The following is a 14,995-nucleotide window of genomic DNA, read 5'->3' as shown; positions in this document are numbered from 1 at the left end:
GATATTCTAAAACTCTGAGATAGTGGATTTTCAATTTGCATGAGCTGTAAGCCATAATCATCAACATCAAAACAAAAAGTCTTTAAATATTTTTCTTTGTAAGTTTCCTTTCTTGAATAAAATGACAGGAAAAAATGAACTTTTTTATGATATTCTGTTTTTTTAAATGCATGTACAATTCTCACATTCCCATCATCCTCTACTATAAATTGTTCCCAATGCTAATTGAAATAACCCACAGCTTGCTAGCTCTACACAATGATGGAAAACATGGTCAAAAATAATTACTTGCCTAACATCAGCTTGTTAGCATAGTTAATCTGAGCCAATTAGCCTGTTGGTACTAGCATTAATGATCCAGTCCTATTTAAGCCTTAATAAGCTGCTGGCCTAGCTGTAGACTCTCTTTTTTTAAGGTTAAGGTCCACTGCTGTTGTCTTTGGCTGTAATTTAAGTGGCTGTTGTGCAGTTGTGTAAAAGTGACCACGCTGAAACTCAGAAAAAATAGCAATTAGTTTAGCCACTAGATATGAGACCCCTTTTAAATATTAACTTTCAAGAACAATAATGTTTAAAGGGAGGCTCACAAAAACACCAAATGGACCATTCTCTGAGATAGTAAAAGGATGGTTTGTACCTTTGGGCCTCATTTACCAACATCATGAAACTGGCAACAGATGGAATGCATAATAAATGATAATTCACAGATCCTATAGTGAATGTATGAGGAAGAGACCCCTATATAAAAGAGAGTGTGCTCTCGAGTGCATGCTGTGAATGAATGTGGGATGTGTCAAACTTACAGAACACATCTGCAGAAAAAAACATGCAATCACAGCATGCACTTCAGGGCATGCGCTCCTTTGTATAAATCCCCACATCTTTCTCATACGTTCTCTGTGGAATCTGTGAATTACAGCTGCAGATGAGGGCAGTCACACAGCAACAGTCAAAGACATTTCTCTCTAAGAGAAACCGGCTACAACTATAAAAGCAAATGCAAATTCATAATCAGATACAAAGACAGAGCTTTGCTACACTCTAAGTGGGTGGTTCCTGTGCCTTTTTTCCTTGAAACCATACTAATCTAAGAAAAGATGAGCCACTGGGATGAAGTGACATATCAGCATTAAAAATCAACTCCCATTTTAAATGCTCCATTAATAACACCTTAAGAAAATAGTTTTAACCCTGGTTTTCTCAGCAAAAACCTTTGTATAAACAATTCACAGTGTTTTTTTTATCATGATCTTATTTGCAAACCTGATTTTGACAACCTTTGAGCGGTCACAGCCCTGCACCCCCACCCCCAAAGATCTATGTTACCATCCTCAGATGTTCAGGACCCCAGCTTAGGAACCAATGATCTTTAGGACCCTGTTCATGACTAGGTTTAAACGCATGATTGACTTAGCTTAACGTGGCCTTACACCTAACAACTCTCCTCTGGTTTCACAGACAAAAATCCAAAGTCGGAGTACAATCATGGGAGTCTTGCTAAAGTTGTAGCTCGCTCCCGTGATCTCAGTCGTTAGGTGTGAGGTGGTCATAAGACCCGAGTTTACCTGTTTTAAGGCCGTCTTTCTTCAGTCTTGGCATTACATTAATATCAAGCGTGTTTGTTATTGTCATATGTCTTTAGTCTGGTCATATGCAAATTGTGTTTTTCAGTGACACGACCGTCATCAACAACCAATAGGAGCCGGCGTTGAGCATAAGCACATTAAATCACTTTATTCTTCAAAATATGAATGTGAGTGTAGATCAATCTAGAGCTGCTGAATGTCCGCTCAGAACTCAAGAGATTAAAAAACATTTCTGCTCAGAGCTGCAGTCACATCTCTGCACCTGTGTGTTTGTGTGCCTTGTCTGTCATGACAGGTACGGTGAACTGCCATTGGGATTTTCAAATTAAAAGCCTGATCAGTTCTTTTCTGCGATGAGATGACTTGCTTTTTCATACGGTGCTTTTATTCTGAAGTGTTTCCAGGATTGTTCTTCCGTGTTACAGTGACATGCCGACTTTTTTCAGTGTTTAACTTTCCTTTCGTTTCTACTCTATTTAAATGATTTTAAAACATCGGATTATGAGAGATATTAACTCAAATGCGATATCCATCTCTTTCTACATCTTGTTTTCTGCCCAAAAATTATTTTTGTGATTTTCCACCAGATGCATGATGGGAAATAATCTCAAAAGGAATCGTATTCTAGTCTTTTAGTTAGTGACCCACAGTCTTTGCACAATCTCAGTCTGGGACTACAAACTCAACGGCTTGCAGACAAATTGTCTTTAGATGTGAGAGGGTCTCAGACGTCAGTCTTTTAAGAGTTTCAGCAGAGTATTCTGGTGTAAGGTCGGCTTTACTCAACTTACAAACAGACAATTTATTTGTAAGTACATGTGTGCATTTCTTTAATTGAACAACTCTCTGAGTAAATTTTTAGGATGAGCATTTTTATTGACAGGAGAGTGAAATGAGGCAGTGAACATAATAAAAGCCTCTCCAAGGACTATTCTAAGCTGCTCTACAGCACAAAACAAATCGTGCACATTTCAAAGAAGTAAAATTAAAATAATTTTTTCTGATGGATATCATGTAACACTGAATAGGCATGCTGAGGATCTTGGTTAGCCATGCAGCTAGTGGTACTATTAGCTGACTATGTTCAGTGTATAGTGCTGAGTACAGGGGTGTGTTAGCCCTGCAGCCCCCACTGAAACCTGCTTACATCCAAACTGATGCCCAGTATTTCTCTAAAAGGTCTCAGGCAAACACGGCTTTACTACTGTACCTAAACACACCACTCGAGATGTTGACAGAGTCCCTCGCTGGAGTAAGGGTCCACACTCCACATGTCAGTCAGGAGGAGCCAGCAGCCTGGGGCATGTTTCATTACAGAGAAGGCAGAGTAGATTTTATAACGCTGTCACATAGCAGGCTGATGACATTTTCCCCACATACATACACACTCAGCACCACACATACTGTGCACCATACAGAGCAGTGCATTTCAATTACAGCAGCTCTGCATTGATAGCATCACACTCAATTAATGGCTGTCAGTGTGTATGAAGAGGCGTATAGTACGAACGAAGGGATGCATGCTGGGGCATATGGTAATGGAGAAGAGGAAAAGTTGTTTCATGGCAGAAAATTCCTGAGGGAATTTATATTTGTAATAACATATAACATTAATAGCTTGAAGTTTCCCTCGTGGAACATCAGTGTTTAGTGTTTCAAGTGTTTACTTGAAGGCTACACACACATTATCAGAATATTAACCCAGCAGAATGTTAAACATTTTATGCTGCTCTTGTCAAACTCAGACAAGTGAATACATTTCATGATGTGAATGCTTAAACACTTAAGACAGGAGGCATTTTTAAAAGAAATGTTGCAATCCATGATGATAGAATGGACTCTAAACAAGCAGAAAAGTGTTGTTCAAGCATTTAAGAGTATTCATATTTTTCAGTGTATGATGTTTTTAATTGCAAATACCATGCTTCATGAGGGCTTGCTTAAATTCTCCCAGGGGTTTAAATGCCATAACTCTGTTTGAGTTTGTTTGACTCCCACTCCACCTTTTTTTTCTCTTTGCAGAAACTACCATCCAAAAGCTCCTAAAGTTAAAACAAATGCCTCCGTGTGAACTACAAAAGAAACCCAAAATCATAATTCAGAATAATATTTTTTATTAAGTTATTTTATATGCTTGTAAACAATGCCAGAAGGTAGGTGTCGGATGAGAGGATTGATATCAAGCTGTAAAAATTGACACAACACCTGTGAGCGAGTTCAGGTAGGCAACTTCGGCTGTGTTCATACCTGACACGTCTCATTCTCTTGATCTCCTGTCACAGAGGAATAATCTATTCCATGGACCCCACCCCCATAAAAATAAGATTAAAAGTTAGATAACTATATTTCAGACATTTATGTCTCATCTTTAGACATTTTGATATTTTGGTCTGCATGTCTTTGAACATCCATCTTACCAAGGCATTTTCTTAGTTTCAGTAATGAACTCAATGTCCATACTACCTGATTATTAAACTCTACACTCTAATTTAATGGGAACTATGAGTCTGCATCCATGCAGCTGATGCAGGATTGCATAGATGCAGATCATCCTCCACCTTCAGCCTTGCCTGGTACTTGCTTTTGATGATTGTTGGTGCACCTGCAGAGGCGTTCTCAGTGTTTATGGCGCTAAATGTCTCAGTTACATTCAGTGGACGAAATTCCTTTTTCTTCCTATCAAAAATCTCCCTGGTTTTTGTCAGTATTGGACTGTTAAAATCTTAATTTTAATAGTCAACTCTAGTATAGTCCCTGAAGCAACCAGTTTATGGTTCCGCGCTTCCCTTGAGCTGGATATTTCTTCGTCTTTTAATCAGATGGGATTGTCTCTTTAAGGGATAACATTTTTCATTTATTTTATTTATTTATTTTGTATGTAAATTTCCATCTTTATCAAGTTTCCTGATATAAATTTGGACCTCAGAAATAATTCTTTATGAGTCACACCAATCAGTTTGTTTCCCAGATGTCTCAGATGTTATTTTTTATCTGTGTATTTCCAACTGATTTACTCTGAGCATGCTATTGGGTAATCACTCTCGTGCTGCCACATTTGAATGGCTTTACCCTGGCTACGCTTTAGTGCTCCCTTTGCAAGCTGCTTTTTGCAACACTCCTCCACCCCAGCTGCTCCTTTAGGCAATATCTGACTGAATCAGTGTCATTTTATTGTTGCTGATGCCTGCTCTTCTCTGGGTTTATTGCTGCCTCTCTCCCTGCCACAGGCTATCCTTGTAGGCACAGAAAGAGCAGGAACATGTGCTGTTCCTGCTTGATACTTTCCATGTAGGCTTGTGGTAGGGCAGGGGGATCCCAGAACAGCCACACCCCCAAATATAAATAACAATAAGAGCAAATTAATAACTTCTACAGGGTCAAACATTTATAACCACAAATCATGTGTGATTCTTGACAAAGTGGTCCTAACTGAGTTATCTAATTGACTATAGATACAAAAAAGATGGAAATGAAAGCTGAAACCAAGCTTTCTGCATGCTCTGATTAATAAATATATTTTTAGTAATTACTGGTTTTACACCCCCATGTTTGGATTGTGGCTCTTTGGTTGAGCAGGATTGAGTAACATTGTGTTAAACTGTCTTCTGTACCAGAGACAGTGTTACTGTATGTTTTTTCCAGTGAAGTAACTCTGAAATGATAAATTCCAGAAACATCTCCCAGAATTTTAGTGGGTATTGTTCTGCTAGTGAGGTAAATCATAAGAACATATACGAGCCTTTTCCTTAATCAACAGACTGAGGTGCCTTTATAATAAAAACTTCTGCAAAGAGAGGCTATGATTTGGAGGTGGTTATTTATAACCTTTGTACATTTGCACAAACCTGACCCACTTACCCCGCTGATTTCTCCGGTCTCCTAGGCGACTCCAATGAGAACAAGCCTGTGGTTGGAGCAGAGGAAGAAGAGGTGGCTAAGATGGGCTGCCCCAGTCTGGGTGAACACACACAAGTAGAGGTGGTCATAGAGGAGTCCTACGAGTTTAAGGTAAGTGTGTTTTTGCTCGTGTTACACCTATGAACAGCAGTGTGGGCTCGTCAGCATTTTCTTTAACTTTGAACTTCAGAAGCTCTTCTTTCTGAATCATCAGATAATCAAAGCTTTTAAGTCTTTTCATAACCGCCAGATTGGCTGCAATGAAGTAGCCTGGGATGAATATCTCCCAAAAAACTGACCTAAAATGCAAATTTGTTCTAAAATTATTTAATATAAGTGTCAGCTGCTCTGCTTCAGAGGATGAATAATTCATTTTGTTAGCATGTAATGGACTCTCTAATGAGAGGCTTGTCATCTGGGTAGCAGACTTGCAAAAGACAACAAATAAGTAATTCAAGCTGTCATCGTGTTGGTGCATAGTAAATCATTCACTGAGCAAATAGAAGATGTATTTGTATTTAATGAGCATTGTTTACAAAATCTGATGAATTTTATATTATAACCTTCAACAGATAACGTGATGTTTTTCGTGTACTGCTCACGTCATCCGACTACTCACTAGATGTGTTTCTTAAAATCACCTTTCATTACTTTATCGTGTCATTTTATTTTCATTCTACATGGCTTTACATCCATGGAAAATGTAACCATTAGTGTGGGTTTTCTGTAGATTTTCATTTGTTCATTCATCCATTTGTGTCATTTTTTATGTGTGTGCATGTGTGTCTGTGCAGAAAGCAGTAAATGAGCTTCTTTGGCGTTCGGACAAGGTTATATATCATTCACACTCGTTACTTTGCTGTGCATGCAATCTTCTATCTAATACTGCACTTGTGAAATATCCAAATTGGTTCTAGGGTATATTTAAGATCCCATAAAACCTTCACTTACACTGGAACCTATTTATCTTTTTATGATGATTAAAAAAATGCAATTTTGTTAGATTTATACAGTGCACAGTGCACATAAAAAGTATTTAGCCCATTGGATTTTTTATCCTTTTATGGTTTTATAAACGAGTCATGGTCAATATCATTTGTCTTTGTTTTATAAATAAAAATGATTAAAAAAAACTCTTATATGTCAAAGTGAAAATAGATTTTTACAATATAATGTCAATTAAAAAAATAGGATAGGTAAAGTAAGTGACCGCATAAATCCTGTGTGCAGTCACTGGTTAATCAGTATTCCTTGCAACCATTACACCATGAAGACAAAAGAACACTCCAGGCAATTTAGAGAAAAGATTATTGAAAGTATAAGTCATTGGATGGATTTAAAAAAGAAAGTTCCCAGTCACAAAGCATTCCCCAGGGTTCAGTTAAACCCATCATCAAGAAATGGAATATGTCATGAGTGAGGCTGTCCTTACAAACTGAGTGACCATAGAGACTAATGAGAGAGGTCACCAAGATACCCATGACTGCTCCAAAGGAGTTACAAGCTTCAGCTGCTGAGATCGGAGAGGCTCTGCATACAACTGTTGCCTAGGTTTTTCACCAGTCAAAGTTTTATTGGAAAGTGAAGTGTATTGAAAGATCAAAATGGTGCTCTTCCCGCCATCAGACAGGACACTATGTTTGGCGAACACCAACCACTGCACATCACCCCAAACACACCATCCCCAGTGTGAAGCACAGTGGTGGCAGCATCATGCTGTGGGGATGCTTCTGGCAGCCGGTCCTGGAAGGCTTGTAAGGGTAGGGGGTAAAACGAATGCTGCAAAATATAGGAAAATCTTTTTGAGTCTACAACAGAACTGCAGCTAGAGAGATTTATTTTCCAGCAACACAATGACCTGAAGCATGCAGGGAAAGCTACAGATCTGAGTCAATGCTCAGATCTTAATTCACTAGAGAATCTGTTTTCACTTTGACATTATAGAGTTTTTATATGTGTGTTTTTTTAATCAAAAAGCCAAATTATCTTGACCATGATTGATTTATAAAATCAATAAAAGGGTAAAACATCCAAGGGGTGAATACTTTTATAGGCACTGTATTGTCTTTATAAAAAGAAAGTCTTGCATTGATTTTATCCGCTGCGAGCTACCTTTCCTCTACTTCCTCCCTGCTGCTTCAAGCAAAAAAATAAAATGTAACCACTCTGCCTAAAGCTTTCTTCATTTCAAAGGGAAAATCACACTCAATTTCACTGTATCAAATTAATTAGCACATCCTGTTTCTCAAACTCGCGGTGTTATAAAACACTGAATTTTCAGATGTATCTTTCAAAGGTGTGAGCTAATTGATAGTTCAAAAATAGCTTTTTCACCTCTCTGTTTCTGTGTGGCTGTGAGTGAATCAACATCTTCAGGGGTTTATCTTTCCTCTTCTGCTTGGTCTGTATGCTCTTGCATGTTTCTTTTCGTGTGTGCGTGTGTGTGTGTTTTCGTGTGTATAGAGCACAGTGGATAAGTTGATCAAGAAGACGAACCTGGCTCTGGTGGTGGGAAGCAGCAGCTGGAGAGAGCAGTTCGTGAGTGCCGTTACTGTCAGTGCAGGTAATACACCCAACATAAGTCATCATTTTGATGTATGAATAGAGGATTAGTCAACATCTGTCTTGTCTACATTTTGAGACAATGTTGGATGATGAAAAACGTGTCCAGCAAGTTTGCATCTGTGCTCTATTGTGCTCTTTTTGTACGGATGTCATTGCAGTTACAGATCCTAAAATCATCTTTTCTCTTTTCTTTTCTTTGCCAAGAGTAACAATGCCTTGCCTTATCTGTATTCTAAAGGTGAAGCTACAGCCATCAGCTACTTAGCATAACTCAGAATAATGGCTGAGAATAGGAGGTGTTGGCAGGTAGAGTTTGGCAGGTTTTTACCTTTGGACAGAGCCATGGTAGCACTGATTCTTCTACTAAACTAAGATAATAACCACCTGGCACCAGCTTTAAAATGTGAAATCAATCTTTTAATGGAAAGTCGGGATTAAAAAATGAACTAGATTCTTCATCTGGGAAAAAAAAATACTGGGATCTTTGTGTTGGTAAAAGTGTTTGTTGTCAGATCAGATGAGGAAAAGACAGAAATTCGTGGGCTCATTAAGGGTTGTTTCACATAAGGAATTCAATCCTAGATTGGAGTACACAGGACCTCTAAGTGCAGTTCATTTGATCACTGGCTTCACGAAAGAAGTGGTCTCTGGTATGATTCATTTGAGCACGGTCCACAGGAGATGTGAGCACAACTGTGCTGAGTACAGGTTAGGATTGGGGAGATTGAGGTAAGAGGAGCCAATTTGTACTTATGCCGTCCTCAAGGTCAGGAACAAAAATGCAGAAGTGGAATGAAAACATGAACCTTTAATTCAAGATCTCTGCTACAAAATGAAATGATCAGCATGAAGCTTTAACAAAGCTGTCAGGAAATATGACATCCCCAAAAAAGTGCTCCTGTGGCTCAACTTGCCCCATTGTAATGGTACGCTGAGACGTGGGTAAACTGAGTTTTAAGTTCAAATTTTATCTTTAAGTATGAACAGATAGTTTCACGATTATGATTTTCAGAACAAAACTCCAGTTAGTTTCAAGACCACTGAAAAATCCAAACAGTCCTCAATATTCCAGTCATCTGTAGGTTACAGGGGAATACGGACTTTTGCTCCCTCCTTGCACTTCTTCACTTGGATGAAAAGTTTCTGATGACAAAGTCACCATCTAACAGATCTGAAATGTCTGATTCACTTTTGATTAAATCATCATGATCATGAAGTCGAAAACAAGAGGGTAGAGGTTACCATCACCCGTAAAATTTCTGCCACAGAATGGATTTTTGCAACGCCGTCATCACGGGTTTAAATGCCTATGTTGTGCTATGATGCATGCGCGAGGCGTATCCACTACCACAGCTGGCAGAGCAAGTGATTTGTGGCAGACAGCTCAGGCTGAGTCCAGTCATTAGCACGTTTAGCTTTAGTATTACATGTAGCCAGGTAACTAACTAATGAGGTCAGAAAAGCAGCTGTAAACTAGCTGCAAAAACTCACAAAAAGCTGAGCTAAATCGATGCTAAACACACTACTTCCATCAAGCTCTTCAAAATAAAAGTCCACGGGTGTTATTTCCTGAAACACTTTTATTGTTTCACCAGGAAACGTGCTCAAGTCATTAGCAGCTTAGCACACATCAGCAGGAAAGAGATGAAATGTGAAACTTTGAGTGCAGTAAGACAGAAGTAAACCTAGAGAGACTTAAAAAAAGCCTGTGCTCCTATGCTTGGACATAAATAGGTATGCCATCAAAGGCTTGTTTTATGGGGAGAAGTGGTTAGTTACACTTGAATTTGAATTGAAAAGCATTATCTCTTTTTAATTTTGTGATACCGTTACATAATACCGTTACCGTCAGAGGAAAGAAAAATACCGTGATATGATTTTTTAGGCTATATCGCCCAGGCCTACTCTGTGGTCAACAAGTCAACAGGTGGACTGGCATTCTGGCATACAGGGCATTTTCATGGTGGGCCAGTGAACTTTGGGGCCACTATGATTTATCTGTGGTACTCTCTTCACATTAGATTCGCACATATTACATAAAATTATGATAGAACACTTAAAAAGTGGTTTATACATTGGCCTTTTGGTAAGAAAAACATGTGTTGACCCAGTTCCACAGGGTTTTATGAATGAAACAGCTTCTCTTTCAAGAAAAAGTGGTTGGGAACCACTGATCTAGAAAGAAGAGCTGGTCAAGTCCTTTTACCACACCATGAAAGTACTCAATTATAAGTAAAAGATCCAAATTCAGACTTTATCGCAGTTATATACAGTACAAGTAGGCCTTCAGTAACATTACGTTTGAGTGCTCTTATATTGGTAGAAGAGTAAAATCATTGCTATTATCCTGATTTTACAGCTACATTAATATGTTGGCCTACTCGGCTTATTTTCATTGAGATCTATTTTTTAATCAGGCTCCAGCATAGTAAGCAAAAATGACTTACGTGAAAACACCTTTAGAAAGGTGTTTAGTGGAGGGGTTTCAACAGTCCATAATCATCTCTGAAGAAGTAAACCAGCAGTTTTACTCTTAGCATAATAATGAATAAATCCAACGAAATGCAACATTATATCATAGGAATTTTGATCAAAATAACTCAACATTGCATCTTACCAAAATATGAACTTGGAATGAGTGTTTTGTCTGTGTCTGCTAGCGTACACTTCTTTGTGTTCAGCAGAAAAAGTAACCTCGTCAGTCTAAATTAAACAACCAATCAGATCTAGCGTACTCTAAACCAACCAATCGCAGCAGCTCTGTACAAACTTGCTCTCTCTCTGTCTTTGGTGATGCAGTGGCAGAAATCTGTTTTTACTTTTTAACTTGTTTGGTGTATTGATCAGTCAGTGTTTCTGTCCCCTCATCTGAGTGGAACAGACAGTTTGAGGTAAAAATGGTGACAGGTATGCTTAAATGGCTAAGCTGAATTTTGCCCTTTGGATACATTTATTCTGTTCACTTTTATCAGCTTTATGTTACTACAGTGGGATGAGTTAAGCCACATGTTTGGACTGCTTAGTTTTCTCTGAGTTGAGAAACTGGAAACTTTTTCTACATGCGTCTGTATTTATTTTCTCCTCCTGCTCTCTCTTTCTTCATTTTCAAGGAGATGACGATGAAGAGGAGAGTGGCGAGGAGAGGCTGCCTTCCTGCTTTGACTACATCATGCACTTCCTCACCGTATTTTGGAAGGTCCTGTTCGCCTTCGTCCCACCCACAGAGTACTGGAACGGCTGGGCCTGCTTCATCGTCTCCATATCGCTCATTGGTGTTCTGACGGCTGTCACCGGAGACTTGGCATCACACTTCGGCTGCACGATAGGACTGAAGGACTCTGTGACGGCTGTGGTGTTTGTGGCGTTAGGAACATCAGTACCAGGTGAGATGGAGAGGTTGAAGGTGTGCAGAGTGATGCTAAGATTATTTTACAATTCTGCTATAAATTAATACTTCACGTTTTTAAATTTACATGACTCCAAATCACAACTAATGTTATCACATGGTATTCACTTACAGAGCACACGTCAATCAATCAACCTTTATTTATACTCGAGAAATCATTGAGGGGGACCCTCATTTACAATGATGTCGAGTCAATTACATTCAAGAAATTCAGAGAATACAAAACATTAGAAACAGAGGAGAGATTGACAGAAGGGCATTAAAATCATAAGACTGGTAATGATGAAAATGACAATAAAGGTCACACTTACATAAAACAATTACAGACATAAGGCTCAAGGTTTAAAATAACACTTCAGACCCTAATCATTAATACTTTTACATACAGTGCTGAAAATATATATATTTATATTATATAAATTATATTTTGCATATTTGCCACAACTAAATTTGATATTAGACAAAGATAACCCAAGTAAATACAAAATGTCTGTCTTTTCTTTTTCTTTTTTCTTTCTTTTTTAAATTTATTTTTATTTCCATTATTTTTAGTCTTATTGTTTTATCTAGTAATTCAGATTTATTTCATTATACATTAATAATTTGTGGAATTATTTAATTTGTAAATTTATATTATGTGTAAATATTTAATGCACTTTTTTTTTTCACTGCTTTGGCAGTAACTGATCTGTTCATGCCAATAAAGCAAATTGATATTGAAATTAAATTACACACTAAAATTTTAGAAATAAAATTGGATTAAACTTCCCTATAGGGTTAGGATACCAAAAGTGAAAAACTTGACCTACAAAACCTGATTACAAAACGTTTATTAAAGCCGAGTAAACAGTCTGCCTACAGAGAAAAAACCTCATCTTATGGAAGATGAGATTTTTCTCACAGAAAGCAAAGCTTACATAGTTTCATTAACTGTGTAAGCTACATAGATAACAGAGCTACGCAGCTAACGGAGCTAAAGCTAAGTTCCCAAAGTAACTCTGCAAGCTGCGAAGGTACTGTATATGATCTATCTTAGCTTTAGCTACTATGGCTAAAGCTCACATTGCTGAAGCTTAGTTAGCTGCATTGACTTGTGCATAACATTGTTTACATAGCTACTAAAGCTAAAACTTAAGCTAAAACTAACAAAGCTAAAGTGAGATGCCGTTCAGGAATTGGTCTATGCATAATTTAATCCCAGATTAGACCTCTGCCCTTTTTCTGTTTTATGGAATTTTTCTCATTGCAGTGTGGTTATGTCATGAATGTAACTGCCACACTTTGTTGAAAAAAAAACAAAAAACATTGGAGTTAAAAAAAAATGTGTTGTAGCATTTCCTTCCTGAGATGTACAGACTCAGCTAAACAGTCTGTGAGAGTGGCTGTCTGAAATGTACAGTCTGCAGCCAGACCCCTTTCGATTAACCACATTTTTGGAAAGCTGAGTTCAATTTCTCTAGCTACACAGATCTTATTGTGCCAGACCTGAGATCACTTAAAAAGAACCGGACAAAGTTTTCCCTATTTGTGGCTAATGGCTCTCACTGGTGTTTTCTCGCCCAAAGCCTCAGAAATGGCTTTGTAACCCTTTCAGACCAAAAGATGTCAGTGACTATGTTTCTCATCTGTTCTAGATCTGTTACCTTCTGAGATCTTCACTGTCAGACAGGTTCTATTTAAGGGACTCTTTTATTCAACAGGTCAGGCAGTCATCAGACCTGGGTGTGGATAGCGAAATTGAGCTTAGCTTTCAAAAAAATTTGGTTAATCAGCTAAGTCAATCCAAACAGGTAGGTTTGGATAGCTTTTTTGTTTGCTTGATGAAATATCATTCAAAAACTGCATTTTGATTTTACTTGGGTCTTTGTCTAATAGTAATAATAGTAATAATTTCTAATGATAATAATGTAAATTTAAATAACCTAATAATAATTTGTTTCATGATGTAAGACATTCAAGTGTAAAAATAGCCAAACAAATAAGAATCAGTAAGGAAGCAAATACTTTTTTTTACAGCACAATAGACCCCACTGAATCCACCATGAGGATTCTTTCCAACTGCTGCATGAAAAACAAATTTACAAGGCTGAAACCTAAAAAAGCAGAACTGGGTCAAACCTCAAACACAGACCAGCCCTTGAAAATGTTGTTATATAAACTTCCAGTCAGTCTCGGCCTTACATAGATGTTATCACAGACTTTAGATGTTGATCTCTGCTGCGTCATCTCTGGCCCTCTGGCTTTACTTTTGATGCTGGGAGAAGCTGAAGACTCATTGTCCATCTCTATAGCAGAATATTTTGAGGCTTTCTAAGAGCAGTGTGAACCATGCCCACTCATGTTTGCCTGCATAGGTCCGGTTTGTTTGACAAGTGCGAGTGCTCCATACTGTGATCAAGCTGCGAGCATAACCCTAGTCCTGGCACAGATAGAGGCATGGCATGGGTCCAGAGTGTGGGCGTGATATGTATGTACTATGACCACTTCACTGTAGTCTTTTTCTTTACAGTGGTGGTGTATCAGTGGGCTGTGCTTGACTCAAAATTTTCTCCATTGTGCTCATTCTGAGACACATTACTGGGACACTACAACATGATGACATATCCGAGTTCAGACCCAGTTAGATGCAACGTAAAGACCAGTGTGGGACTGGGAGGGGGCAGTCAGGCTACAGGGCTACAAGTGTGAGTGAGCCCTGCAGCTAAACTTTGATAGGAAAGTTTGTCTGCCTCACAAAAACTCCATAAAAGAGGTGCTTGGTTATGAAGGCTCTGCCTCCCACACTACTTTTCACACCGCATGCAAGCTTGCAAGTGTTATATTCCAGGAATATGGACGTTTGTGTTCTTTAAGATGTGATGCTTCCTGGATATAAAGAGCTTTGTTGGGTAGAAGGAGGATTTGAAATTCAAGTATTTATAACAAAAAAGTTATTCTTTCTCCTGAAAAAAGACAGACAGTACCCAAATTGTCCGACAAAAAGAAAGGGGACAGATTCTTTCCTCTCAATCTGATTTCAATAACAGCAACCCTTGGTAAGCTGGCTGGAAATCAAATTGAATTGTAAAACGGTGGCTCCTTCACAGCCTCCAGCCTCAGCCTGTCTGCCTGGAGGGGACGTGTCGTCCCAGGGCTTTAATTCAATTCCTTTCCCCATCCTCTCGTCAGCTGCTTTATTGTTGGCCCTTCATATGATTTATAGAAACAGCTCCTCTGCTACTCTTCCAGACGCTAACTTTGATGACTAGCAGCGAGGTCTCCGGAAAGTGGAATCTGAATCAATTTCTCCTACAGCCATATTGCACTGTGCATGAATTTGGAATAAATAAATGCAGCTTTGATAAAGGTTAACAGCATGTTTCCAGTCACAAAAGCAGTTAGTGCTGCTCCTTTTAAGGGTTTATGTTCTGAATTTCATTCATCGTTTACTCTTCCTCTCTTCTTCCTCCATCCCCTGCCTGATCCCTCCTCACACTCCCGGTTCACTTATCCATTACACTTGCTCTTGTGCCCTATCCTGGTCAATTTATTATTCCGACTT

The 14,995-nt window shown here is 38.5% G+C and overlaps 1 protein-coding gene across 1 annotated transcript in view; it reads left to right on the top strand.

Moving 5' to 3' along the window:
- slc8a4b (solute carrier family 8 member 4b) overlaps positions 1–14,995 on the top strand; it is a 198,947-nt gene that overhangs the window by 175,792 nt on the left and 8,160 nt on the right. The window contains exons 14-17 of the mRNA XM_041779975.1: positions 5,470–5,594; positions 6,278–6,313; positions 7,947–8,046; positions 11,159–11,431. Of these exons, the coding sequence (XP_041635909.1) occupies positions 5,470–5,594; positions 6,278–6,313; positions 7,947–8,046; positions 11,159–11,431 (534 nt within the window). The remainder of the gene's footprint in view (positions 1–5,469; positions 5,595–6,277; positions 6,314–7,946; positions 8,047–11,158; positions 11,432–14,995) is intronic.

This window comes from Cheilinus undulatus, linkage group 22 (genome assembly GCF_018320785.1).
Source record: "Cheilinus undulatus linkage group 22, ASM1832078v1, whole genome shotgun sequence".
NCBI classification, from domain to species: Eukaryota; Metazoa; Chordata; class Actinopteri; order Labriformes; family Labridae; genus Cheilinus; species Cheilinus undulatus.
This window is presented reverse-complemented; position numbering and strand designations above follow the sequence as displayed.